Here is a 26,339-nt window from a genome sequence, read left to right as displayed (position 1 = left end):
AGCTAATATCTCAGTACAGCTTACCCTTTAAAATACATCTCTCACTTGAAAATAGTGATGTTTCCTATCATATTTACACTGAATTTGAATCATTCATGTTCCAATATAAGTTCCTTTTAAATGACCTAAATTTTAAGTATCTATTCTTCTTAAGCTGGATTTCAACTATCATCCTTTCTTTAATATCCATCTGAATTTGAATCTGAATTTCATCATGGACTTTTTAACTATTTAAGCCTCGGAATATGCGATAAGTTTCTTGTAACGTGCAGCTCAAATCTCGCTGCTATAAATCTGCTATACCTAATTTCAATAACATATCTACAATTCACATTTTCAACACATGTACAGCGTTAACAATATCAAATGTGTCACATTTAGCTCATTTACTACCTGTGTGCCATTAAAATGTATTAAAGCTCTCAATATCCTAAGATATATTACATCACAAAATCACATATTCTCTCTTGTGTGCCACTAACCTAAATTATTTCGTATTAGCTTTCAACCCTGACTTGGTTCATCTTGAAGACTGTAGCTCAATATAAGGTGATTAACCAACATCATAACCTAGTGTTACATCCTTTGTTTATAATATTGAGGTTATCAGGTGACTGTACTTGAATATCTTAATTCATATTTCCGCTTGAGTACGTTGAAATTGTGGTAGGATCCCTATTCTTTAAGACAATAACCTTTCTTATACATTCATGGGCAATTATGATCCTATTTGACCTGTATTACTACTTAACATATTCCATTTCTTTTTCTTACGACGACATCTTCATGTACTTCATATTCCATATTTCACTTCATTCAATTCTTCCACCTTATAATTATTGCATTTCATATCACATCTCTTCTTAATATCAACTTTACATTGCAGGAATATTTCCCTCGACGTATTATGGTTAGTCCACACCAAAGTTAATAAACAATGTTAACGAAACAAAGTTAATGAACAAAGTGAACGAAAACATTTCTCAAGATGTTAATAAACTTTTGTTAACAAACCTCTTTAACATTGTGTCCACACCAAATAAACTTTTGTTAACAAACTTCTTTAACATTGTGTCCACACCAAAATATCTGTTTGTGAGGTTACAATTGATAGGGTCAGGAAGAAGAAAACACAGCTGCAGCTTTCATTATTTTAATGAGTGCAGTTAGAGAAAAATGCAGACGCAAAGTGTGGCAAAGAAAAATATTGGAAAAAAGTTTAGAATTAAGTTTGGAGACGACACTTAGGCCTATGTCAGAACTTTCAATTCATGATGCAGCAGGCTTTCAAAACTTTCTGAGAATGTCCCCTCAAGACTTTCAGTTCTTGTTGACAGTAATTGAGGCTGAAATTGCAAGAAATGATACAAAATTTATCGGAATGTCATCTGCATTAATTTTAGACTAAGTGTAACTTGAAGATTCCTAGCGACTGGTGACTCCTACCAAGGATCATGTAAGAGCGTAAGAGAAATACTCCTACACTTCACTTATGTATTTGTATGGTGTATATGAGTTGCTTGTGATTCGACAGTCAATTTCGAAAAATAAATAAAAGTATTGTATTCCGCGCTACGAATTTGCGTGTTCTAATTGCGTCTTTGCGCATGTGCGAACCGAAATGTTAATGAAAACACGAAATGTTAATGAAAAGTTTCATTCACAAAAGTTAAAGAAATTTTGTATATCAACATGCTTGAAAAGTTAATGAACACACTATTTTGTTTATTAACAGACAGAAATGTTCGCGAACATTGTTCATTAACAATGTTTATTAACAAAGTTAACGAAAACATCTTGGTGTGGACGCACCTTTACTTGCCTCTATTTCCGGTCTTAACGCAGGATCCATCTCTTCTTAATATCTTATAAGCTTTACCCTATCTGATAACGTTACTCTTCCATAAAGAGTCTTATTAACTACAACATATAACCTCTATGATACTTCTTTACTGACATCTCTATTAACTGTATGTGTATTATACTACGGTCACTTCTTACTTCAGTATACATGGATTGGTACATGTGTTAATCATGAGAGCTAGGCATGTCAAAGAAGTTGATTTCGTCAATCACAACAGGCACAATGATTATTTCACACTTTTGAAAGAAAACACATTGTATTCTATCAAATTACTGTACATAAATATCTTAAAATACAGTAACAAGATTCTTATCTCATTTCCTCCGCGATGTTGGGGCGGACTGGTCTGCTTGAATACTGCCAGCGAATCTTGCGGCTAGCAGTGGCATGGCTGTTGTCATCTGGGCTCTCGGCTGATCATCTTAGGTTGGATCGGGCAGCTCTGAGTAATCTAGCAATCTTTCAATTGATTAAATGTTAGCCCTTGTATAATTTAATCTGGTCTCTAATTTCTTTTAAGTGATTATCTTCTCAAGTATTTCCGTAATTGAATTACGTCGGTGTAAATTTTTCTTCTCTATATGGGCTACTTTGAAGCCTCCGTGGCTCAGACGGCAGTGCGTCGGCCTCTCACCGCTGGATACCGTGTTTCAAATCCCGGTCATTCCATGTGAGATTTGTGCTGGACAAAGCGGAGGCGGGATAGGTTTTTCTCCGGGTACTCCGGTTTTTCCTGTCATCTTTCATTCCAGCAACACTCTCCATTCTCATTTCGTACCATTTATCAATCATTAATATCCATCACTTTGGGAGTGGCGACCCCATCGTAATAATAGCCTATATATGATTAATTCATTACATCCCTGACCCGGTCAATGACTGGAAAACAGGTTGTAGGTTTTCATTCATGGGCCACTTTATAGCTGATCTTTAACTTTGATCTTTTTCTTCTCCATGCGGCGATTGTGTATGTGTAAAATGTTCTACTCTTCTCCCAGTTTTCCAAGTTGTACTTTTTGTGAAAATTGTGTTCTTATTTCTTTTTGCGAATGGATATCGCTAATTTGGCAGGCTACACTTCTTAATACGCTTCCAGATCAGTATTTCCTCTTCTTTTTGCAGTTTTGTATTATACTTTTATTATCTTGGGTGAATTACATCTGAATACTTGTATTGCCGAAAAAAATAGACATTCACTATTTTTTTTTTTACTCGTCCCATCTTAATAATCCAAATCTCATTTCTTTGTTTTTTTGCAAGGCCAGGATGATTCTATGTATTGTGCTACTCTGCTAATCTGGATTTCTATGACCTTGTATGCTTATTTACTCTGATGCCATCGCTGGCCATTGTATTTATTCCAATCTCCTTAATATTTCTACTTTCGGAATAGCGTCATGATACAGTACACTGTCATCATTTATACCATCACTTTCACTCGACAAATCACGAAAATCATAGTCACCACTCGATTCATCTATCAGCCTCCTCATCCATGATTACAGGATAAAATTATCGGAAATTACAAATATAACTTTCACATAGTTTTGTTGCCAATTTGTGGCCTAGCATATGCTTTAGTTTCAGCAACAATTTTTTATATCAGTGCTGAAGTAAAGAAAAGCATAAAATACTGCAGTGGGCTAACGGAGTGGTAACTACGGAATGTAAACAGAGCTGTTGTGATGATCGTGCCGCCAACATACATTTGTCATGTTTTCCCCGAATATTTCCATGGAATACCTAAGGCGCGTTCTTTCGACAACAGGGAATTCAAGTGATAAAAATCATTGTTATCCGTATTGAAGATACTGAATGTAGGATGTTAAAAGGTTTGTTTTTTTCACCTATTCAATACATATAAATTTTATAAATTAGGAATTTATTGTAGATTCCACTTGAGACATGTTTCGCCCTTCATTGAGGGCATCATCAGTCAAAATATCACCTCAAGGTAAAAAATCAGGTAACTGGTTAGTAGTAGACTTAGTATACTTAATTTTTATATGTTGTTAATAATATGTATTAATTTGTACATGTCTACTACTAACCAGTTACCTGATTTTTTACCTTGAGGTGATATTTTGACTGATGATGCCCTCAATGAAGGGCGAAACATGTCTCAAGTGGAATCTACAATAAATTCCTAATTTATAAAATTTATATGTATTGAATAGGTGAAAAAAACAAACCTTTTAACATCCTACAAACAGGGAATTCTTCTGTAAGCATTATGGAGTTCATATAGTAGCTGGTAGATGGCAGTTGCATATATGAAATTAATACGAATGAAGCAAAGTCAGTGTCGAGTTGAACTCGACTTTGGACTCGGTGTAACGAGCAGGGATGTTAAGTCAGCCTCGATGTTGGACCTATAAGAGTTAAGGTACAACCCCAGCCTTTGGCTAGTGTAAAAATACGAAACCACAGAAAACCATCTTCAGGGTTGCCAATAGTGTGATTTGAACCCACCATCTCCCAAATGCAAGCGCAAAAGATCTGATTTTGATGATATCCTTTAGGGAAGAGACCTGTTCACTGCAGGAATGGGTTATATGGAAGCCGGCTTGGCATTCACCAGTCTGTGGATCAACAACAGGTTCAATGTGACTTTGAAGTGCTTTTAACTGGGTTTTATAGACAACTGAATGAAAAGATATGCCTCTGTAGTTATTCGCATCTACTTGGCGAGGGAATGTATAAGAGCTCGTTGCCACTCTGGAATAGTTTCTGATTGCGAGATATCATGGAAGAAATCTTCCATTTTGGCAACAAAATTGTGACCAGCCATTTTTAGAAATTAGGCAACTATGGAATCCTTGCCCAAGGTGTTGTTGTTGGGGAGAGATGCAATGATTTTGGTGATTTCTTCTTACAAGGGGAGGTCAGGATGTCTGCATCACCGATTTTGTTCAAACTTTGTAGGTTGGTAGTACTACATCACAAAAAATACTGGTAAAATAGTAGCGTGACACTCAACTTTTCGAAAAAAGTTATTTTGAAAATGTCGAAAAAAGCTAAGAGAGGTCTAGCATGCCAGGTACCATCAAGCGAGAGACTGTGGCGTGGTGGTCGAGTGTTTAAGGTTCGGCATAGATATCAAGGATAATTTAATAAAAAACCACCTATTCAATACTTTCCACGTTTAATGTGGTTATTATCTACATGATTTTATGTAGACTTATTTGGTCAGGTACATGTTTCACCCATTATTTTGGGCATCTTCAGCCTGTAAACAACCTTTAGGTCAAGGTTTGGGACCTTTTTAACCGATATAAACATACCAATATATACACTATATACAACATATACATTATATACAATATATACAAACATAAGTCAATACAGTAAAGTTCTTTGGTCCTAATCTATCTAATATGGAAAATGTCCAAAAACTAAAATGGATCTTCTTTTCGGTGAAGAGGATTGCATATCGGGGTTTATGTGACCCCTATATCATATTAAGTTCTTGACGTATCGTGTCTGGTGACAGGATGTGTCGTCAACAATAAGTGGAGATTTGAACTGATTGTAGGTTGGTCAAGATTGAAAATATAAATTTAAATTAATTGTGTTTTAACTTGGCATACTTGTTTAAGGTTCTCCGCTTCAGTTATGAAGGTGGCAAGTTCGAGTCACAATTGTATCAACATTTATATCTGACACTTCCTGATCTCCTCTTTTCTCGTCTTGTGAATGAGCGCAGCATTTAGTCATTGTCTGACCGTGTTGTGTCGTGTAACGGTTGTGTGCGATGTAACCAGATGTGCTCATCTTAAGTTTGATCGGCATGGAGATCTCGCGTGTTGAATTATGTTCGAACGAAAGTGTTTTTCTAATGTGAAGCTGTGCAACGTGCAAACGAGTTTCTGGGAGAGCAGGCAACAAATAAACAGTTGAAAAGGACCATGGCTTACGTTGAGCACCTTCTTTATATAAATCACTTACTGGATCCCGCCGACTCTGTAGAGAGTACAGAAGAGGCCGAATTATTGGGAAAGAAAATTTTTAAGTATTTTTTGACAATAATAGAAGAAAATAAATTTGTAATAGATGAAGTATTCACCTGTGATGGCAGTGACGACCAAGGTGCTTCAGAAGAAAAGAAGGCTACGAGCCCGAAGAAATAAAGGGGAAGTTTCTGGAATATATTCCTCTAGATTACAAGTTAAATGTTGTAAACGTGGCTAAAGTGCACCCTAAATGGAGTTTGCAGACATTACACAAAAGAGGCTGCTCTCAGCTGAAGCAAATACGGCATTTGGCAGTATGGGAAGAAGATGTCAAAAAAGGTGGAACATCGAGGTACAAATGTAAAACCATCAACGAATGGGCTTACGATTGCTTTAAAGAGCACGTGAGAACAAACGAGTCTTGGTGCGTGATTTCCAAGAGTGGGCACTAGCTGCGGCGGCCCAGTTTGAAGGATTTGAATTCTAGGCTTCAAATTCATGGGTTAAGGAAAAAAAAAAACAAAATCCAGCAAAGAAAAATTACCGGATGCACTTCCAGAAAAGACTGCGCAAAGATGGAAGATAATTTGGATTCTGTGGCAAACTTTCGGATGCAGGCTCGCGCACTGATCCAAGGTTTTGACAGTGCACACCTCATAAATACCGATCAAACAGGCAACTTTTATATATAAATACAAAAGTTCACTTTAACTGTACAATATAGCAGTTGGGAAGTTATATTTCTTTCTTTCTTTCTTTCTTTCTTTCTTTATTTATTTATTTATTTATTTATTTATTTATTTATTTATTTATTTATTTCTATTTCAGGCTGTCACTACAGTGTACAATTGACAAAACATTGGATATCTAAGGTTCGAAGGCTGTGTTCATGAACCAAAAAAAAAAAAAACATGAACAAAGTCGCTCATTCAAACGCAGCCCACTGTCACAATGTCGGGAGAGTTTTTGTTTGTTTGCCAGAGCCCAAAGGCTCTTTCAGATCTGTTGTTCAAAGATCAATTGATGAGTTTCTCAAAAAATACCCTAATGTAGTCATTTTCTGCTAAAAATTAGGAAAGCTGTCGACACACTTGTACAAAGAGTACCTTAAAGTGTTGAAGTGATGTGTTGGAGAAAAGATATTTCTTTTGTTTGTGGACTCATGGGGGGGACAAACCAATCCCAAGATGTGGAAGGTTCACCAACCTACACTCTAAAAATTATCCCTCACAAGTGCACTCCATTTGTTCAACCTTGATATCTATTTTTATAGGAAGGTTAAGCTACTACTAATTAAGCGTATCCAAAATGCATCTTGTTTGATTGCGGAAAACCGCGAGATTAACTCCCCTGAAGATTGTATGAGTATCCATCATCAACTTTCTGCTCCCATTTTTAAAAACATGTTGTTATACCCATGGTATGCCGCAAAATTGACTGATACACTAGAAATTTTCCTAAATGTTAACTAAGTGTGTTTCCCGCAGGACCTCTTGGAGAATCCATGCAATTGTGCTTTAAATTCCGTATTTATCATTTGTGCGAGATGCCGCGCCCCATTGTGTTTCTCTTGTTTTTACAAGTTTCACCCTGGATCATGCACTTGTAAACACTTGTAAATGAATGTTACTGTTCTGTTTTAACAGTGAACAATTCATGTTGTTCAGAACTGATTTTGATACAAAAAATGTGAGCTAGGCTAGCGTTATTTTATATATTTTGAAAACTTGACAATTGCCTTTTCGGCCCAAAACATAAAGGAAGTGTGTACAATTAACCCTTGTATTGTGACTTCAATTAATACGCTCCCCCTTCTGTCAAAAAGAAATTATCTGAAGTTTTTTGTTAAATAATTAATTCAATTGTGGTTTGCAATAATAAAAATAATAGGACAGAGCACCGCGAAACTCATTAAGGGCGAAGAAATAAGGGGGGAGTGGGGGGTAAAAAGCTGGTACAGCGTGACTTGAACTTGCCATCTTCATAACTGAAGTTAACTACCCGACCACCGTGCCACAGTCTCTCATTTGTTGGTACTTGGCATGCTGCTCTCATTCACAACACGAGGAAAAAGGGGATCAGGAAATGTTAGGGAAAAACAAAAAAGGCCAGTTGATATGAGCGTGACTCGAACCTACTAAGTTTGAACAAAATTGATGATGAGGACATCGTTACCTCCCCTTGTTAGTCAGGAGAAAGAGAATTGGATGAAATGTAGGATGTACCAGAAATTGAAATATTTAGGGCTGGAGGAAGGCAGTTAAATAAGGACTCAAAATTTTGAGCTGATCGTTCACAATTGCTATGATTATTCAGCATAAGATTGCCGTTCTTGTCCAGGAAGCATAGTGTAGGGGCTTACGGGCCAGAAAGTCCAAATTTGAAAATATGGTACAAATCACAAGAGTTGTTCCTGCTGAAGGTTTCTTCAGTGGTCTCAAGATAAGCCTTTGTATACGCACTTTTTGCTTTAAGGAACACTACAGCAGTCTGAGTATGTTGGATGAGGCATTTTTCAATTTTTCATGTCTCATTGCAGTGATTCAGACCATTTTTTCTGAGAACTTCATTATACTGTTCACACTTCCATAGGTGTTTTTTCCTTGCCAAATTGATTGTTAGAGTAGCAGCATCTTGAACCTTCTTGGAAATGTCTTCGCACTTGTGTGGCTCTAGAGACTCAAACTCTTTCTGGTAATCATGAATAAATAATAGTTAATAAATAATAATAATAATAATAATAATAATAATAATAATAATAATAATAATAATAGTAGCAGCAGCAGCAGCAGTGGTGGTGGTGGTGGTGGTGGTGGTGGTGGTGGTGGTGGTGGTGGTGGTGATAACACCCTTGAAGGATGAAGAAAATTTGGAAGCAAAGGAAATCAAATACAACAAAAAATATCCAAAATTGATTTATTGTACCCTCCAAATGGGTTATTCAAGAGAAGAAAAAGAAAAAAAGAAGACAGCCTGCGAATAATTATGGAGGATATTTTGAAACTGAAATAATTTTACAGACTTGATTGATATTGAAAATAACTTGGAGAACATCATGTTCAAATTGGTCAGAGATATCACGATAGACAATTGGAGCATAATCCTTCTACTCTTCAGGGTATTGTGCTATCTGGAATTACACAGGGTGGCGCACGAAATATCATACATCGGAAATGTTTTATAAAATGTGTAAACCTGGGCTCACATTCATGTCCTTTCGTGAACAGAAACCTTATTTCATGTGTGATCTGACAGGCAGCACCACATGTTGCGCATGCGTACCGGCTGCCAGTTATACAGCATGGCGGACAAAGGGAGATTGACGCGTGAACAGAAGGTGAAGATAGTTTTGTTTTATGCGGAAACAAAGAGCGTAGATCGGATCCAGGAAAGGTTTCGTGTTCATTTCCTTACTCGGTTGGTTCTTGCTGGCAGATAGTATACAGACTGGCCAGGCAATTTGAAACAGAAGGCAACATACTGGAGAAAAAACGGTCCCGCCTCAAGCCGGTCCGCTCACCGGAGAATGTTGCTGCTGTGAGAGCGGCTGTGGCTCGGAGCCTCTCCAAATCCACCAGGACTGCATGTGTTCAGCTGGCATCACTTATCGGTCAATTCAGAGAATACTGCAGTCTGACCTTGACTTGTTTCCATACAAAATGATAACAGGTCATGAACTAATGGCGCTTGACAAGCAACCGCGAGTACAGTTTGCTGCGTGGGCTATTGCAGAAGGTGATCCCATATTGCACAACGCATGGTTCAGTGATGAGGCACACGTCTATCTCAATGGTGTAGTGAACAAAGAGAATGTCTGGTTTTGGACGAAAGAACGGCCTGCTATTGTGCATGAGGTTGAAAGTCATGATGTAAAAGTGTGTGTGTGTGTGTGCAATTTCCAGTCATTTAATTTCTAGAAGATGATGCTGCAATACCAGTTGGTGAAAGCATAAGTGGATTTACTAGGGTAGGTGTGCCCGTCGGAGTTGTGATTGAAATGGTATATATGAAAGAAATTGATACTGAATTTCATTGATGGATTGGCAGTGATATATTTATTATCTGTTCCTACAACTGAATCAGAAGCCACATGCAATATATATCATTAAAAAAACCACCAAGCGAGTTGGCCATGCATTTAGGGGCGCGCTGCAGTGAGCTTGCATTTAGGAGAGAGCGGGTTCGAACCTCACTGTTGGCAGTCCTGAAGATGGTGTCCCGTGTTATCCCATTTTCACACCAGGCAAATGCTGGGGCTGTACCTTAATTAAGACCATGACTGCTTCCTTCCCATGCCTAGCCCTTTCCTATTCCATCATCGCTGTAAAACCTGTATGTGTGTCTGTGCGACATAAAGCAAAGTGTAAAAAAAAGTATCACACTCACGAGCCCAATCCAAAATTGTTCACTGCCTCGCAGGCGAGTCTGTCAGCAAAAGTAATTAAAATCCCTAGAAATTCCCCAGGCAGAGAACATGCTGGTAGTGGCGGGCATTGATACAGCATAATAGCAGCATTCTGTTTCCTAGTTTATTAATTATACAAGAGGGAACATAATTATTGAATAATTTATCAAATACATTACTGGAAATTATGGATACATTTTTTTCTATGTATTTTAATTCTTTGAACTACACTATTTCTGGACATTCTTAAACAAAAATTGAAATGTCTTATCTGCATCATCTCGACTGTCTGTAATTTCCATGTGTACATTTCGCAAAAATGATTTTTCATTCTGATAATTTTGCCTTGTACTTCATAAATGACATTTTTACATTTGGCCTGCACACGTTTTCTTGATTCCTTTTTGAACGTACGGGATTGGACAGGACTAGATTCTAGTAGACTGATGAGGACAGCTGAACATTGTACAGACTTCGCTGTGATTGTTGTCAACCTTCATTAATGGAGAAGGCACTACAAGAAGAAGAAAAAATGAAAACCAAATATAATTATGTTTTTCACCAGTTGTATTGAATTGTTGACCTTGAAGTACTCAAAAGCCAAAGCCCAGTAAGTAACACTCTGGCACTAAACTTCACAAACTGCTCCAGTTCCGTGCTTTACAGCCTACACCAGCATTTAGAAAACACTCTCATAACTTATTCTACAGCTAAAACTACATGGGTTGATTTTTGAATAGTGGCAACTATGCTGTAACAATGCCGTGAAACGTGACCAGGCAATGTAATATATACCTGAAGTAGCTTAGATACCCACCCTCCCTCAGCGTAAATGAACTCGCCCTCCAGATGCCATGCACGAGTGTGGCGACAGCAACAAGAACACAGTTTTGAACGTGCGCTTGTGGAGTATCTACAGCTGTAATGGTTTGGAAGCAAGATAAGGGGAGCTGGTTGCAAGTTGAATGCGCTAGAGGTTGCAATGTAAGGCATTGTTACGAAGGGTTGCAAGAGGCTTGCGTACTGTAGCACAGTGGGTCAAGGCCTTCAAAGATGGATGACAATGAGACAGACATGCCGCAGCCTGGTCATCCTGCAGTAAGTGATGACGATGTGCAGAATGTGAACGCGTTAGTGCTGGCAGATCGGAACAGCACAATTTGTGATTGACCAATGATACAGGGCTGGCGCCTGACTGTGCTGCAAATCTTGAAGAACCGACTGGGAATGCAGAAAATCTCCTCCAAATGGGTTCCACATGATTGTACTTGATAATGCAAGGCAGCTTGCAGCAGGAGCTGTGACTGAGTTGTTCAATCGCTGGGGCTGGGAAGTGCTTTACCACGCCCCTTATTCTCCAGATCTCAGCCCCTGCAACTACGATCTCATCCCTAAAATGAAATGAAAGCACCACTCGAGGGGTCCACTCCTGCACTGTGGATGACATTCTCCAGGCCACCGACCGCTCCGTCCGCGACCTCCAGAGATCAGGCGCTCGCAATTACATCTAACAGCTTCCACATCCCTGGAAATGAGTGCTTCACAATGGTGGTGATTACTTCGAAGACCTGTAGAACACCTAGCATTGTAACAATGCTATGTATCTAAATAAAAAGTAGTTGCCACTATTAAAAAAATCAACTCATATGGTTGCAAAATTTTTATTCACCGAGTTTCACCAATGTCACGAATGGCAACAATGTTGTCTGCAGTGATGCCTGTCCATGGTCTCGTTTCATGAGGTCCATTTTCCACAGCTTCTCTTCCTGCCACACATTTTTTTGCCCACTCATACAATCGAGTCTGCGAAAGTGTTTCTTCCCCAAACTGTGCATGGAGCTGTCTCAAAATTTCAGAAGGTTTGGTGCCCTCTTTTGCGAGAAATTTGATAATGATGCATTGCGCAACAGACGTGTCCTCCTCATGCTCACTCATGGCGTACTGAAGCAGCCCAGCTCTCCACAGCCGTTTGCACGCACAACTTCTTCTCCAGACATCCCCACCAACATCTTGGCAAAGCCTCACCTCAAAAATAGTATGTTTATAAATGGCATCAGAAATGTAAGTTTGATATAATTTGTGAAATGAGTGATGATAAACATATTTCCATACTCTACTTAAAATATTTACACGGCTTTTGCACGGCTGGCAGAAAATCACTTTTCCATCTGTCATTAAACATGTGAAGTCTGTAATCCACTGCCTTATTAACGCTAGAACTGGCAGCTGTCAAATAATTCGTCACTTTGGTCTCTGCTGTAGTAGCACTGTCGATTATTTGACATGTTCATATTTCTTCTTGTAATGTCCTCATTTCTTCATCAAAAGCTAGTCTACTTCTTGTCATTCTCAATGTACACAGCAGCCGTGAGTTCAGTTTCATTCATATTTACAACCTTTTTGGGCACAGTTTCACAGAAATAAATGAGTGCAGTTTTCTGACGATCTGTTTGAGCACCATTTTTGTAATGTTTGTAAACAAACCTTAATGGGCTCTGCTTTGCTATTCTGTTTAATTTTGTTTCGTAGTTTTCCGTTCGGTGCAAGTTATTTACTTCTGTATGTATATTGTTATTTGATTGATTATATACATTTTTACTAGAGTGTGTGTAGAAATATGGCATCTTCACTTCATTACGGAAAATCAGTAATGAAGTTGTGCGAAATTGTTGGAAGATGAAAGTGACACATCTGACTTTGTGGTTATTGAGAATGAACTGAGAGATTCAGAGTCAGATTTGGAATGTTTATCAGCTATTTTCTTCGCATCAAATATCGGAAAGTGATGACGAACCTACCCTAAAGCAATCATAACGTGGTCTAAGGGCATGTCTCCAAATTATTGCATGCCAATATTTTCAAGAATATATCTCTCAAAGTGTAAAACGTTTGCTAGTGCATTACATATACAATCTGTATATCTCAGTTTGTTTGTGACATTTTCAAGTTTAGTGTACATATGATCTAAAAGTTTTATTATTATAATTCAAATTTAGGAAGTACCTTTCTTGAACAGACTGTACATTTTTCTAGTCAAAACATTTATTTAATTTCTTGTTACCACGACAAACCTCAGTGTATTAGTTTTACGCAGATATATAAAACTTTGTAGATTTATTTCTTATTTTGCGGATATTTTATTTAGACAAATGAAAGCTGCCAAATATGATTGCCACACAAGATTTAACAGTGCCAGTTCTAGGGTTAATGCAGACTTTCAAGTTAAAAAAAAAAAAAGACTTTTTGTAACAGTAGCACAATATCAAAATAAAACTAGCAGTTTGATGAGTTTCTAGCCTCAACTGTTTCGGTCAGAACTGTAAAGAAAAAGTCAAAGCCCATAGTCAAATAGGATCTTGGAAATTGACGAATTTGATCCTACCGTCATTGTAAATCTGTAAATGTTGTCTGTCCCTGGCTTCTATGACATTCTAGTAGAAGCAAACAGTGTGGTGATAACAGTAAAGTTCATCACTTCCTGGTTCTAGCCTTCCCTCACAACCCCCACGCCTTCCTTGGCTGCTTTGCTGAAATCTTTATCTTAGATGCCTATTGTGAAAACTTAATAAATATAATAAATTGATAATATCAATGCATGGCTTGCATCGTTATTTTACATGTGTACTGTGAAACTTATCAACAAAAGAAATTAATAATACTACTGCTTATTTTATTGAGTACATAGTCTAAGATTAAAGCGAAAAAAGTTTCGCATAGGCTCAGAAAGGCAAAAATAGGTTGTAACGTGTAAGGTGTGTATAGGCACCATAAGACTTCATTCACTCTTACAGTAATTGTCACAGATAGGCTTAATAGGGTCATATGGAAAATAACAGGTAAAACCCTAAAAATCCAATGTCTATTCTGATATACATCCATCAAATTTTTTACTCTTTGATTCTGTCATCCATCAGAAAATTGTTTGAGCATATCATCTTGCTCTTCAGGCAAAGGAAGCAGGCTCATGGCTTAAGGCTTTTGCATTGGCTGAGTGGGCACTCTTGTGGAAAACACAACATCTAAAATCGCAGTTGGCTGATGTCTTGGTTGCAAAATATGCCAGTCACATAAGTGCATATGTGGAGCAGAAGTCGACGTTTATGGCTGTCATGCTTTAAGTTGCCCTAAGAGTGCTGGTCGATTTTTAAGGCACTGTTCAAAGGAGCTTTTAGAGCTATCAATCTCCTTTCTATCCTGGAACTGAGTGGTATTAGTTGTTCCGATAGTCTGACTTTAGTTCCATGTAACAAGGGCAGATCTCTCCTGTGGGATGCTATATGTGTAAATACTTTAACACTACCTCATTTGCCTTACACTTGCAAGGCTGCCGGTTCTGCTGCAGAATTGGCCATGTGCAATAAAAAGACGAAACACAGAGCAGTATTTGCAGTTGAAACGATGGGGATGTGATGTAAGAGGCTAAAAATCTTGTTTCAGATTTTGGCAAACAATTATCTGGAATTACTGGAGAGCCTTTAACAGTATTCGTTGATTCAGCAGTTAGGAATTGCTATCCAACAAGAAAATGCTGCCAGCGTTATGGGCTCTTTTCTGGATAACTTTCAACTGGACAACATTTTCTATCTTAGACTTTTGAGGTTATAGCAGAGCAGCATGGATAACAACAGGAAACCTTGTTTGAGTTATCTCTTTAATTCTGCATTGAATGAACAGTTTTGATTAATGAAAAATTGAATATAATATAACTTAGTTTCATGTTGCTAGTTGTTTTACATGTAACATTTTCCCCTTTATATTATATATAATTTCAGAATCTTTCTTTGTTTTAGTATTCAGTTAGCTGCCTCTGTGGATCAGTTGTAGAGTGTCGACCTCCAGATCCCAAGATAGATGGTTCAAACCCGGCAGAGGTAGTCAGATTTTTGAAGGGCAGAAAAAAGTCCATTCGACACTCCATGTCGTACGATGTCGGCATGTAAAAGATCTCTGGTGGCACATTTGGTGTTTACCCAACAAAATTCATTGAATCTCAGCCATGGACGCCCAAGAGAGTTTCGGTTTACTTGGTCTGCTATCTAGTGGGCCTAGAGTAAAACGGAACGTCGAAATTGACGAGCAGACAGCCAGAGGGCATCAAATTGAAATGTCTGCACACGGTAGCTGAGGCCAAAGGATTATTATTATTATTATTATTATTATTATTATTATTATTATTATTATTATTATTCAATTCTTGTATTATACAGTGGTGGATATGACTCTCTTCTTAATTCATACAAATTTCTCAACTTCGTCTGTCACTTTTATGCAGAACTTCACTCCCCCAGAGTGTTAACGCTTAATTGTTATTTGATTACAGCTCCAAAGCTATTAGGCTTAGATGTTGGAGTAGACATCATCCTGGACCAGTCTAATAAAAGTGATGGCTCAAACTCGAGTGCCCCACCTGTCAGGCAGTCTCGTCGCATCGCACAAATCAAGATTCGAGAAGAAGCTGAGAGACGTAAACTGGAGGAATTGACATTATTTCAGTTAAAGGAAGATCAACGTCGAAGGAAACATGGCAGCAAGCATGATGTAAAGGTAGGTGTTGATTGAATCAATTGTTTTATAATGCCTATAATTTAATAGTGTTACAAGCCAATATAGCTCTGATAGTTTGTTTTGGTAGTTGTTTGACTTGGTTTATTATGTTCATTTATCACCAAAGGAATTATTATCAGTCCATTTACAAATGACTGAAAAGAGTTTGTATAAAGGTCAACTACTGTAGATGATATCTTGAACAAGATTAACTCTTCGACTCTCCTTTCATTTTGATGGTTCTGCATGATGTAAGAAGACCACGTGCATAAAATGAGCTGCAGCTTTGAACTGGTAGACTGTCAAATCTAGGACCAAACCACACACGTAAATTATATGTAACTGCAACTGCTTGGATTGGATGACCCTGGCTGCCAGCCTACCTGCTGATCTTTGAGTGCATGCAGAGGAGTGGGGACAGATAAGCTGGGAAGTCTGTTCTTTTATATCAATTTAACAGGAAGTAATATGAATATTTTGAGGGGTAATACCAGGTTCCCTATAGGAATTAACATCTATATCATATTTTAGGGGTGTTTATAATTGACCCAATGGCATCATTTGACGACCTTAGCTTGCAGAAGTTATTTGTGGCATATGAGTCCAATGACAAGCTCAGCTCGCGGCAATGCACTGCTGTATATCAATACATGTAGTTCAGTTACTAACTCACAGATGCCACTTGTATGCATTCTGAGCTGAAGTTTAGACAAGTGGCTTCAGTTATTTCCAGCGCTCCAGGTTATCACACACTTCTGGAGCAAGAGATAAAAGAATCTTTGTTCGTATTATTTCACTCACGTTGGTTGCATTCATGGTGTCAAGCAGATGTGTTAGTGTTGATGAAGATGGAATATGAAAGCTAATAGATAGTGTTTTAGAGAGTGATTATGAAGACAGTGATGTTTGTGATGACGAAATAGACCCTGAAGGTCTTAGTTAGAGTTCGAGTGATGCGTGTAATAGTGCTAATAACATGGAAAGTGATACAAATGACAACGGTGGGCCAAGTCTTTCGAAACGAGTTCGTACCTCGGCGCAGACTAACTTGAATGACTGGAACTGGACAAAAAGTGACAATACTCCTGTTGTACATACACTATGTGATCAGAAATATCCGGACACCTGGCTGAACATGACATACAAGTTCATGGCGCCCTCCATCGTTAATGCTGGAATTCAATATGGTGTTGGTCCACCCTTAGTCTTGATGACAGCTTCCACTATCGCAGGAATACATTCAATCTGGTGCTGAAAGGTTGCTTGGGGAATGGCAGCCCATTCTTCATGGAGCGCTGCACTGAGGAGAGGTAGCAATGTCAGTCGGTGAGGCCTGGCATGACGCTGGCGTTCCAAAACATCCCAAATGTGTTCTATAGGATTGAGGTCGTGACTGTGTGCAGGTCAGTCCATGACAGGGATGTTATTGTCGTGTAACCACTCTGCCACAGGCTGTGCATTATGAGCAGGTGCTCGATCGTGTTCAAAGATGCAATCGCCATCCCCGAAGTGCTCTTCAACAGTGGGAAGCAAGAAGGTGCTTAAAACATCAATGTAGGCGTGTGCTGTGATAGTGCCACGCAAAACAACTCCATGAAAAGCACGACCAAACCATAACATCATCGCCGCCGAATTTCACTGTTGTCACTACATGTGCTGGCATATGACGTTCACCGGGCATTCGCCATACCCACACCCTGCCATCAGATCGCCACATTGTGTACTGTGATTCGTCACTCCACACAACGTTTTTCCACTGTTCAATTGTCCAATGTTTTCGCTCCTTACACCAAGCGAGGTGTCGTTTGGCATTGACCTGCGTGTTGTGTTGCTTATGGGCACGTGAAATCCAAGTTTTCTCACCTCCCGCCGAGTGTTCATAGTACTTGAAGTGAATCTTGATGCAGTTTGGAATTCCTGTGTGATGGTCTGGATAGATGCCTGCCTGTTACACTTGTCGACCCTCTTCAACTGTCGGCGGTCTCTGTCAGTCAACAGACGAGGTCGGCCTGTACGCTTTCATGCTGTACGTGTCCCTTCACTTTTCCACTTCACTATTACATCAGAAACAGTGGACCTAGGAATGTTTAGGAGTGTGGAAATCTCGTGTACAGACTTCTGACACAAGTGACACTCAATCACCTGACCACGTTCGAAGTCCGTGAGTTCCGCGGGCCGCCCCATTCTGCTCTCTCATGATTTCGAATGACTACTGAGGTCGCTTCTATGGAGTACCTGGCAGTAGGTTGCAACACAGTGTACCTAAAATGAAAAACGTATGTTTTTGGGGGTGTCCGGATACTTTTGATCACATAGTGTATGTTTAATGAATACAGCGGGGTTAGTGATAACTTATTGAAAAAGTTTGATACGCAGCCATTATCTGAACTCTCAGTTACTTGTGAATACATGAACCCATTGTTTGACAAGTTATCTGACAAGACAGATGCTTATGCAGCAAGACAGTTGATCAATCCTGACAGAAAGAAAGTGAAAGATGATGACAAATGGTTTGAGACTACACCCGATGAAATTAGGGCATACTTTGCGTTAGTTATACTAATGTCACAAGTGTGAAAATCAAGAATTCAGTTGTACTGGAGTAAAAACAGGTGTATAGACACTCCCATTTTTCGTGAAACAATGAGCAGGCGAAGATTCATTATAATTTCACGATTTTTACATTTTGTTGTGGAATGAGTTGATAGTATTGGCAAACTCAGAAGGATTAGACCTATAATACAACATTTCTGTTCCAAATTTTCTGAATTGTATTTACCTTCACAAGACATTGCTCTAGACGAAAGTCTAATGAAGTTCAGAGGCCGCCTTTCTTATGTCCAGTGCAATAGGTCTAAACGTTCAAGGTTTGGAATAAAAATTTACAAATTTTGCAAATCTAGTTCAGGCTGCTGTCGAACCTTCAAAATTGGCCTATGCTGCAATCGTCTGATGGTAGAAAGTAAGTCTAGAAAAAGTCAGCAGTAGATTGGATAGCCTGCAGAGAATGGCATGCATAACCATAACTGGGTCCATGAGAACTACGCCGACAGAAGCCTTGAATACTCTACTAGACCTCCCATAACTATGCAATTTCATAAAAGGACAGGCTAGAATGAGTTCATATAGATTGGCACAATCAGAGTGCTGGAAGGCACAAAGACCCAATCTAGGACACTGTAAAATTAACAGAGTAATAACAGAGGAAGTTCTACACATGCCTTCTGATCATATGATACCAAAGTACAACTTTGAAAAACCATTTGAGACCCAGATAATAAAAAAAGACTGGGATATCAACAAATGGAATACTGAAAAAGAAGATATAGTGTGGTGGACTGATGGCTCAAAGACTGTAGATGGCACAGGAGGAGGGGTCAAGGGGAAGACCTGAGAAATCAATCCAGATGAGCCTGGGCAAACACACTACAGTTTTTCAAGGTGAAGTGATAGCTATCCCAGCATGTCTTGAAGAAAATCTGAAAATGAATTATAGGAATAAGAACATTTTCATTTTTATGGACAGCCAAGCGGTCATAATGCACTGGAAGCAGTCCGGATAACATCCAGAATTGTCTGGTATTGCCATTCACTTCTCCTGAAGCTCTCAAAGTACAACATTGTCATTATAATATGGGTACCAGGGCATGCAGGTATAGAAGGAAATGAAAAGCCAGATAAACTGGCCAGGAAAGGGACAGAAACATATTTTGTAGGTCCAGAACCTGTGTGCGGGATTTCCTATGGACAAGCCCGACACTACATAGGAAAATGGGTACAAAAGAAACAAATGGAGAACTGGAAAAATACTCCAGGATGCAGGCTTGCAAAGGAACTGATAAAAGAACCAAACAAGAAGCATACTAACTCTTTCCTGGCCAAATTATTTAAGAAATGATTTTTTGGGAACTAAACATGTTTTTGTAGTCATGGAATGTCAAGGAATGAGAGGCTATTCTTTTAAAAACAATTTCAATCACTGGAACTGTGAAAAAAAATGTGGGAACTAATTATCTTACCTCGGTGGAACTGCTTTTGTTTTTCAACATAGTCTCCCTGTAGACTAATGCATTTGGTCCAGTAATGTTCCAATGCCTTGATCCCATCTCGAAAATGAGATTCCTCCAGGCCTGCAAAATACCTCCTAGACCAACTACAGGAAAAGATACGCGAAACAAGGCCTGGTTTGGCAGGGAAAAAGGTCATCTTTCATCAGGACAACGCTCCGCCGCACACAAGCCGCCATGGCAAAACTTCATGAACTGGGGTACGAATTGTTGCCTTATTCACCTGTGAACAAGGTTTTCTTGGTTGCTTAATTTTTCCCATTGTAATGTATCTTAATGTTTATAATTTAATTACTAATCAGGTACCTGATTTTTGCGTTGAGGAGGTAATTTGACTGATGATGCCCTCAATGAAGGGCGAGACATGTCTCAAATGGAAGTAATAATAAATTCCTAAATGTTTAAATTTTATATGTATTGAATAGGTGACACAATAAACCCTTTAGCATCCTACATTCAGTATCTTCAATATGGATAACAGTGATTTTTATCACTTGCAACGACTTAACCATTGCTGATTTTCCCTTGTTAGAAGAATGTTTTGAGGTGTACCACACTCAGCAGACGTACTAGAAAAGTGGCATTTGTAAGCTTATTCCTTCGTTATTATGCATGCAAATTTTCAGAAAGGAACCTTTACTGGTTGTTTTTGTATAATTTGTTTAAATAATACTGTGCAAACGACTGCTGTAGTGCACGATTTAAATTTGTTTTCTCAGTGAACTGCTACGGTAATTAAATAGGATGCATATGGGTTAAAGCAAGCCCCGCAGTGTAGGGGTAGCATGCCTGCCTGGTCTCGGGTTCGATTCCCGGCCAGGCCAGGGATGTTTACCTGCATCTGAGGGCTGGTTCAAGGTCCACTCAGCCTACGTGATTACAGTCGAGGAGCTATCTGACGGTAAGATAGTGGCCCCGTTCTAGAAACCCAAGAATAACGGCCGAAAAGATCTGCCGTGCTGACCACATGACACTTCGTAATCTGCAGCCCTTCGAGCTGATCAGGGGTCGCTTGATAGGTTATGGTCCTTTGGGGCTGCCGTGCCATAGGGTTTGGTTTTGGTTTAAAATTAAAGAGAATAGTCTCAACATATTCCCTGCTGGGAGAGGTCTTAAATCCTATTCATGTACACTATTACGGTTTGTATTGAGTTGCAGTAGTGTGCAAATTAATCCGAACAAGATTAGAAAACTATTCTCATAACCGAAGCCACTCCCTCTAGGGACACCATGACCTTGACGTCGGTGTGGGGGCTTGTGTGCTTGTTGATCCCGAGGGCTGTGCCAGCTTAGGGTTAGGCTGGATTGGCCTCGGTGTAGGGCCAGACTAACAAGGTTTCCCTCGAGTTGCTTGAGAGGTGTCTGTGCTCTTTATTCTTCATCACTATTTCTACTCTTCTATTCTCACCTTCTTTAATTTCATTCCTCTTCCTGTCTGGCCACTCTCTCTGCCGCTTCGGGTAGATTAGGTTAGAACGGAGGTTTTATCCTCTCCCAATCACAAGTTTTGGGTCGTGGCGAGGTGATGCATGGCTACTGGGAGAGTAGTTCCTAGTGATCCCCTCCAGATACCGGGCGCCCTCTGGAGTATATAGCCTTGCCTTTGGTACATCTCCTTGGCTCTGCCGAAGGTCGACTTCATATTTCCGGAGTACTCGTGGGACCAAAGACGGAACCTCTTTCTCTTCCTTCTTTATCAAAGGGTGGCACCCTTCAAAAAGCAGCGTCAAAAAATGGTAAAAAACGTAAGCAGTATACTCCAGTTCCTGTAGACTACATAAGTGATGAATGTCTTCCTTGATTCCCGGTTGCTTCCAGGGTCGATGGTAAAAGTTTCCTTGACGAATGTCCTTTTATGATAAGCAATTCACTTGAAGAAATTGTTGCTGATAAGTCGACGAGATGCGCAAGGTCCGAGATGGATCCGTACTTACCAAGACATCTACGGCTGAACAGTCCAGACAGCTACTTAAAGCCAAGTTATTCAGAAAGGTAGAGGTGAAAATCGAGAAGCACCAAACCCTTAACTCCTACAGGAGAGTTATTTTCCACAGGGATTTGGTTAAGTCTTCCGATGATACAATGATCCGGTAACTAGCATGTCGGTGTGTAACCGACGTGAAGAGGTTGAAGAGGCGTGTGGGAGATAAGCTACTCGATATGGGTGCTTTCATCCTTGTCTTCGACGCTGAGACCATACCTGAACGAATAAAGGTAGCAATATATCGTCTGACTGTTCGTCCGTACATTCCAGCATTAATGAGGTGTTATAACTGTCAAAAGTTTCACCACACCTCATTGCGATGTACAGGTACGACGACCTGCAAAATGTGTGGGAAGTGCGAGCATGCTGGGGTTGACTGCACACCACCACCTGTGTGCGTCAACTGCCCGCGTGCGCATGCTGCATGCTCCAATCTCCAAGGAGTGCCCCACATTCAAGCAGAAGAAGATCCAGGAGATAAAAATGCTGGTTAAGCTATTGTATCCAGACGCCCGGCAGAAGTTTAAGTCCATGGCTGCTCCGGAGTTCTCCATCTCCTTCGCTGAAAAGGTCACAAATGTGCGGAACACTCCACAGAGTTTTGTACAGAATACCAGTACTGAAAATGCATCGATAAGTCCAAGCCAGCAACCAAAGAAAGTAGCTAAAGAAACTGGAGCCTTAACAGCACAAGTATCGAAAAGTGCGTTATTGCCGATGTTGCCTGGGAATGGTGCTTCCCAGGAACAATCGGCTGGGAAGTCCTCCCCCAACAGGGCGGGGGGAAAAACATCCACAAATAGGGCTGGAAAGTTCAGCCCTCCTTCCAGTGCCCAGTCCACAAAGGAGAAGAAGGTGAAGCCACAGAGCTCCCTTCAGAAATTGGAGAAGAGCCTTCTCCAACTCAATTGGGGGTCACAGGATCCCCGAAGAAATCTGGCAAACCATCTGCCGGCTCTCCTCCAAAAAAGAGAGAAACAGTGAGTAAGAACTAGAGGCCCCGATGCCATCTTGTTCGATCACTTTCTAGAGAACCTAATTCTCCCAGGAAGAAGGCCCACTGTTCCCGATCAATGAGATCACCGTCCGCGGTGGGTCCAGTCACCGCGCCACCTGAGGAGAAAATGGAGACTGAGCCACTCATTGTCGTGGATGGTGATTGTGACAATAACGATACCAACAAAGACAGCGGAGGAACCTGGCAGGTAATGGACCGAACTAAGGGCAAGAAATTGCTCTGAATTCGAAGCTTTACCTACCCACATAATGGCACTATTGCAGTGGAACTGCAGTAGTTACCACTGTTGCCTAGCTGAGTTACGTCAAGTGATATCCGTCTATGCGGCCTCCATAGTCTGTCTACAGGAATCTCGTTTGAGACCTGGACACGACACGACTATGAGAGGATATCGTCTTTATTCCAAAGACAGAGTAGCTGTGGATGGCGTGGCAACTGGGGGCGTTTGTACCCTAGTTCGCTCCGACATCTTCAGCGAAGAGGTACCGCTCCATACTCAGCTAGATGCAGTTGCAGTTCGCACTCCGTTGCCAGTAATGACAACGGTTTGCAACGTGTACATCCCACCGGATTATAACCGTGAAATTCGTGCACTACAAGATTTGATCACCCAGCTGCCTCCTCCTTTCCTTGTGCTGGGAGACGTGAACGCCCGTAACATACTATGGGGTTCTCAGTCTTCCTGTTCTAGGGGGAGGATGCTCGAGCGAATGATCAACCTGTTTGATCTTTGCGTGCTTAATACAGGGGAACCGACACATTTCAGCAGCGCACATGGCACGTTCTCACACCTGGATGTCACTTTGTGCAGCCTTGCGCTAGTTCCCCTGCTACGGTGGCAAGTACATGACGACCTCTGTGATAGTGACCACTTCGCAATCATTCTATCCCTCTTGAATCAAAGACAGTCCGAAGTACACAAGCGCTGCTTGTTTCTGCGGGCAAATTGGCCAGAATTTTCGAAACGCGCAGTGATGGCTGATGATATGCTGGGGTCTGTTGACGACCACGTTTCTTCCATTACTACTAGAATTTTGACTGCTGCGGAGGAAACAATTCCTTCCTCATCCAGTATTCGTCGCCGGAAACAGGTCCTATGGTGGACGGATGAAATTGCAGCAGCCATACGTGATCGCCGACGGGCTTTTAAGCATTATCGTCGGAATCCTACGATGGCCAATCATATCATATTTAAGCATCTGCGTGCGAAGGCCCGTTTTTTGATTCGAGAAAGTAAGAAAGCTACGTGGGAAAAGTGTGTCATCCATCACGGCACATACTTCGTCATTACAAGTGGGCACAAAACTCTGCCGCATTGTCGGAGTACAGAATGTGTCCTCAGTACCCGGAATCTCCATTAATGGAGATATAGTTACGATTCTTTCAGTCATTGCCAACCACATCGTGTCACATTTCACAGATACGTCCAGCTCTAGGAGATACGACTCTGCATTTCTTCCAATTAAGCGCGAAGCAGAGGCACACCATCTCTCTTTTGCCTCTAGTGCTTCGCATCACTACAACGTGCCCTTCACGGAGTGGGAGTTGCTTAGTGTACTCGCGCTGTGCCGCTGCTGGGCCCACAGTCGTTCCATCGCTGTATGTAGACGACTTAGCTCTACATTACAGCTCCGGAAGGGTGGTGTTTGCTGAGAGACAGCTACAGCAAGCTATTAACCAAGTCAGCAGATAGGCCCTGCAACACGGTTTTAGCAGCAAAAACCTCAGTTGTACACTTCTGTCGACGTCGGCTGATGCATGCCGAACCATAGCTCTGCTTGCGAAACAGTGTCTTACCAGTGGTTGACACCTGCAGATTCCTGGGTCTTCATTTTGATAAGAGACTTACATGGCAGCCCCACATCCGTCAGTTGAAGGTTGCCTGCATAAAGAGACTTAACATGCTTGAAGTTTAAAAATTAAATAATTGAAGTTCAACCAATTCAATACATAAAAGAAAGAAATGTAGTAATTACATTCTTATTTAAATGGGACCGGTTTCGACCCTAGTCCAGGTCATCGTCAGGCGTAAAAACAAGTAGGCGAAATCACACAATGTTTATGAATATTGGAGAAATGGGTCAGTTTCACACTCTGTTAGGCACAAAGTCACAACACTATCAAATAATATATGAAGATTATAAATAAACTTGAAGTCGCAGATGTGTTGTGACTTTGTGCCTAACAGAGTGTGAAACTGACCCATTTCTCCAATATTCATAAACATTGTGTGATTTCGCCTACTTGTTTTTACGGCTGACGATGACCTGGACTAGGGTCGAAACCGGTCCCATTTAAATAAGAATGTAATTACTACATTTCTTTCTTTTATGTATTGAATTGGTTGAACTTCAATTATTTAATTTTTAATGTTAATAATTTCAATACGGAACAATGAAATTTTTATCTTTAAATGCTTGAAGTTTCTCGGCGGCACTTGGTGGGCGGCTGACCGTGCGGTACTGCTACGATTTTAAATGGCGACGGTCCTCTCCCGAATTGACTATGGAAGTGCGGCTTTTGGCTCAGCATCAAAATCTACGCTGAACCTTTTAGACAGTATTCACCATAGTGGAGTAAGGCTGGCAACGAGTGCTTTCCGTACTAGCCCCATTCCCAGCCTACTCGCTGAAGCGGGAGTTCCACCTTTACGGATAAGGAGGCAGCAGTTACTCCTCACACGTACGCTGCGAAAATTCGTGAAATGCCGCTACATCCAAGGTATCAATGCATCTGTCGTACCGAATACCACCAGCGGTGCCAAGACCGGCTGAATGCCACACGGCTGGTTGGGTTTCGGATTGATAGCTTGTCATGATTTGAATATTGATATCGGTGGTTGTCTTGAATGAACTCTTAGCGAGGTACCTCCGTGGTTGTTTCTGCGACCGGATATACGTCTAGATCTGCTCCGTGGACCCAAGGTGAACACGGATTCCTCTGTTTATCGGAGGTATTTCCAGGACTTCGTTCACCAATATCCTGCTGCTAGACATATCTTCATGGGTGGTTCTAAAATAAGAGATAATGTTGGTTGCTCTTTCGTCATTGATGATATAAGCACGAAGATCTCGTTTCCTAAAGTGTGTAGCGTGTATATTGCAGAGCTTTACGCCATCTTAGAGGCTCTGCAGTTTGCACTGCATGACGAAAGAACCCACTTTCTTATGTGTACCGATTCGTTAAGCTCTTTGCAGTCTATTAAATCTTGTTTCTCACAACACCCACTGGTGCAGCAGATACATGACCTTCTAGCCAGGTTAAGGGATGCTGGCTCCAGAATCACTTTCGCATGGTTTCCAAGCCACGTTGGGATTGCGGGAATTGAACTTGCGGATGAAGCTGCAAAGGAAGCAGTACTTTTACCTCCAAGACCAGTCAATGTACCTGCTAAGGATATTTGTTCTCAGCTACGTCGAAACATCTTGGCGTCCTGGGAATCAGAGTGGCTAGATATCCAAACTTCCAACAAGCTGAGAGCAATTAAGAAGACAACTACCGTGT

General features: G+C 40.5%; 1 protein-coding gene across 1 annotated transcript in view; it reads left to right on the top strand.

The window, feature by feature from the left end:
* LOC136857786 (microtubule-associated protein futsch) overlaps positions 1-26,339 on the top strand; it is a 468,803-nt gene that overhangs the window by 105,991 nt on the left and 336,473 nt on the right. Inside the window, exon 5 of the mRNA XM_067136704.2 lies at positions 15,543-15,766. Within this exon, the coding sequence (XP_066992805.2) occupies positions 15,543-15,766 (224 nt within the window). The remainder of the gene's footprint in view (positions 1-15,542; positions 15,767-26,339) is intronic.

Source organism: Anabrus simplex, chromosome 1, assembly GCF_040414725.1.
Source record: "Anabrus simplex isolate iqAnaSimp1 chromosome 1, ASM4041472v1, whole genome shotgun sequence".
In the NCBI taxonomy this organism is placed as follows: Eukaryota; Metazoa; Arthropoda; class Insecta; order Orthoptera; family Tettigoniidae; genus Anabrus; species Anabrus simplex.
The sequence above is the reverse complement of the archived record's forward strand: the minus strand, read 5'-3'. Positions and strand labels throughout refer to the sequence as shown.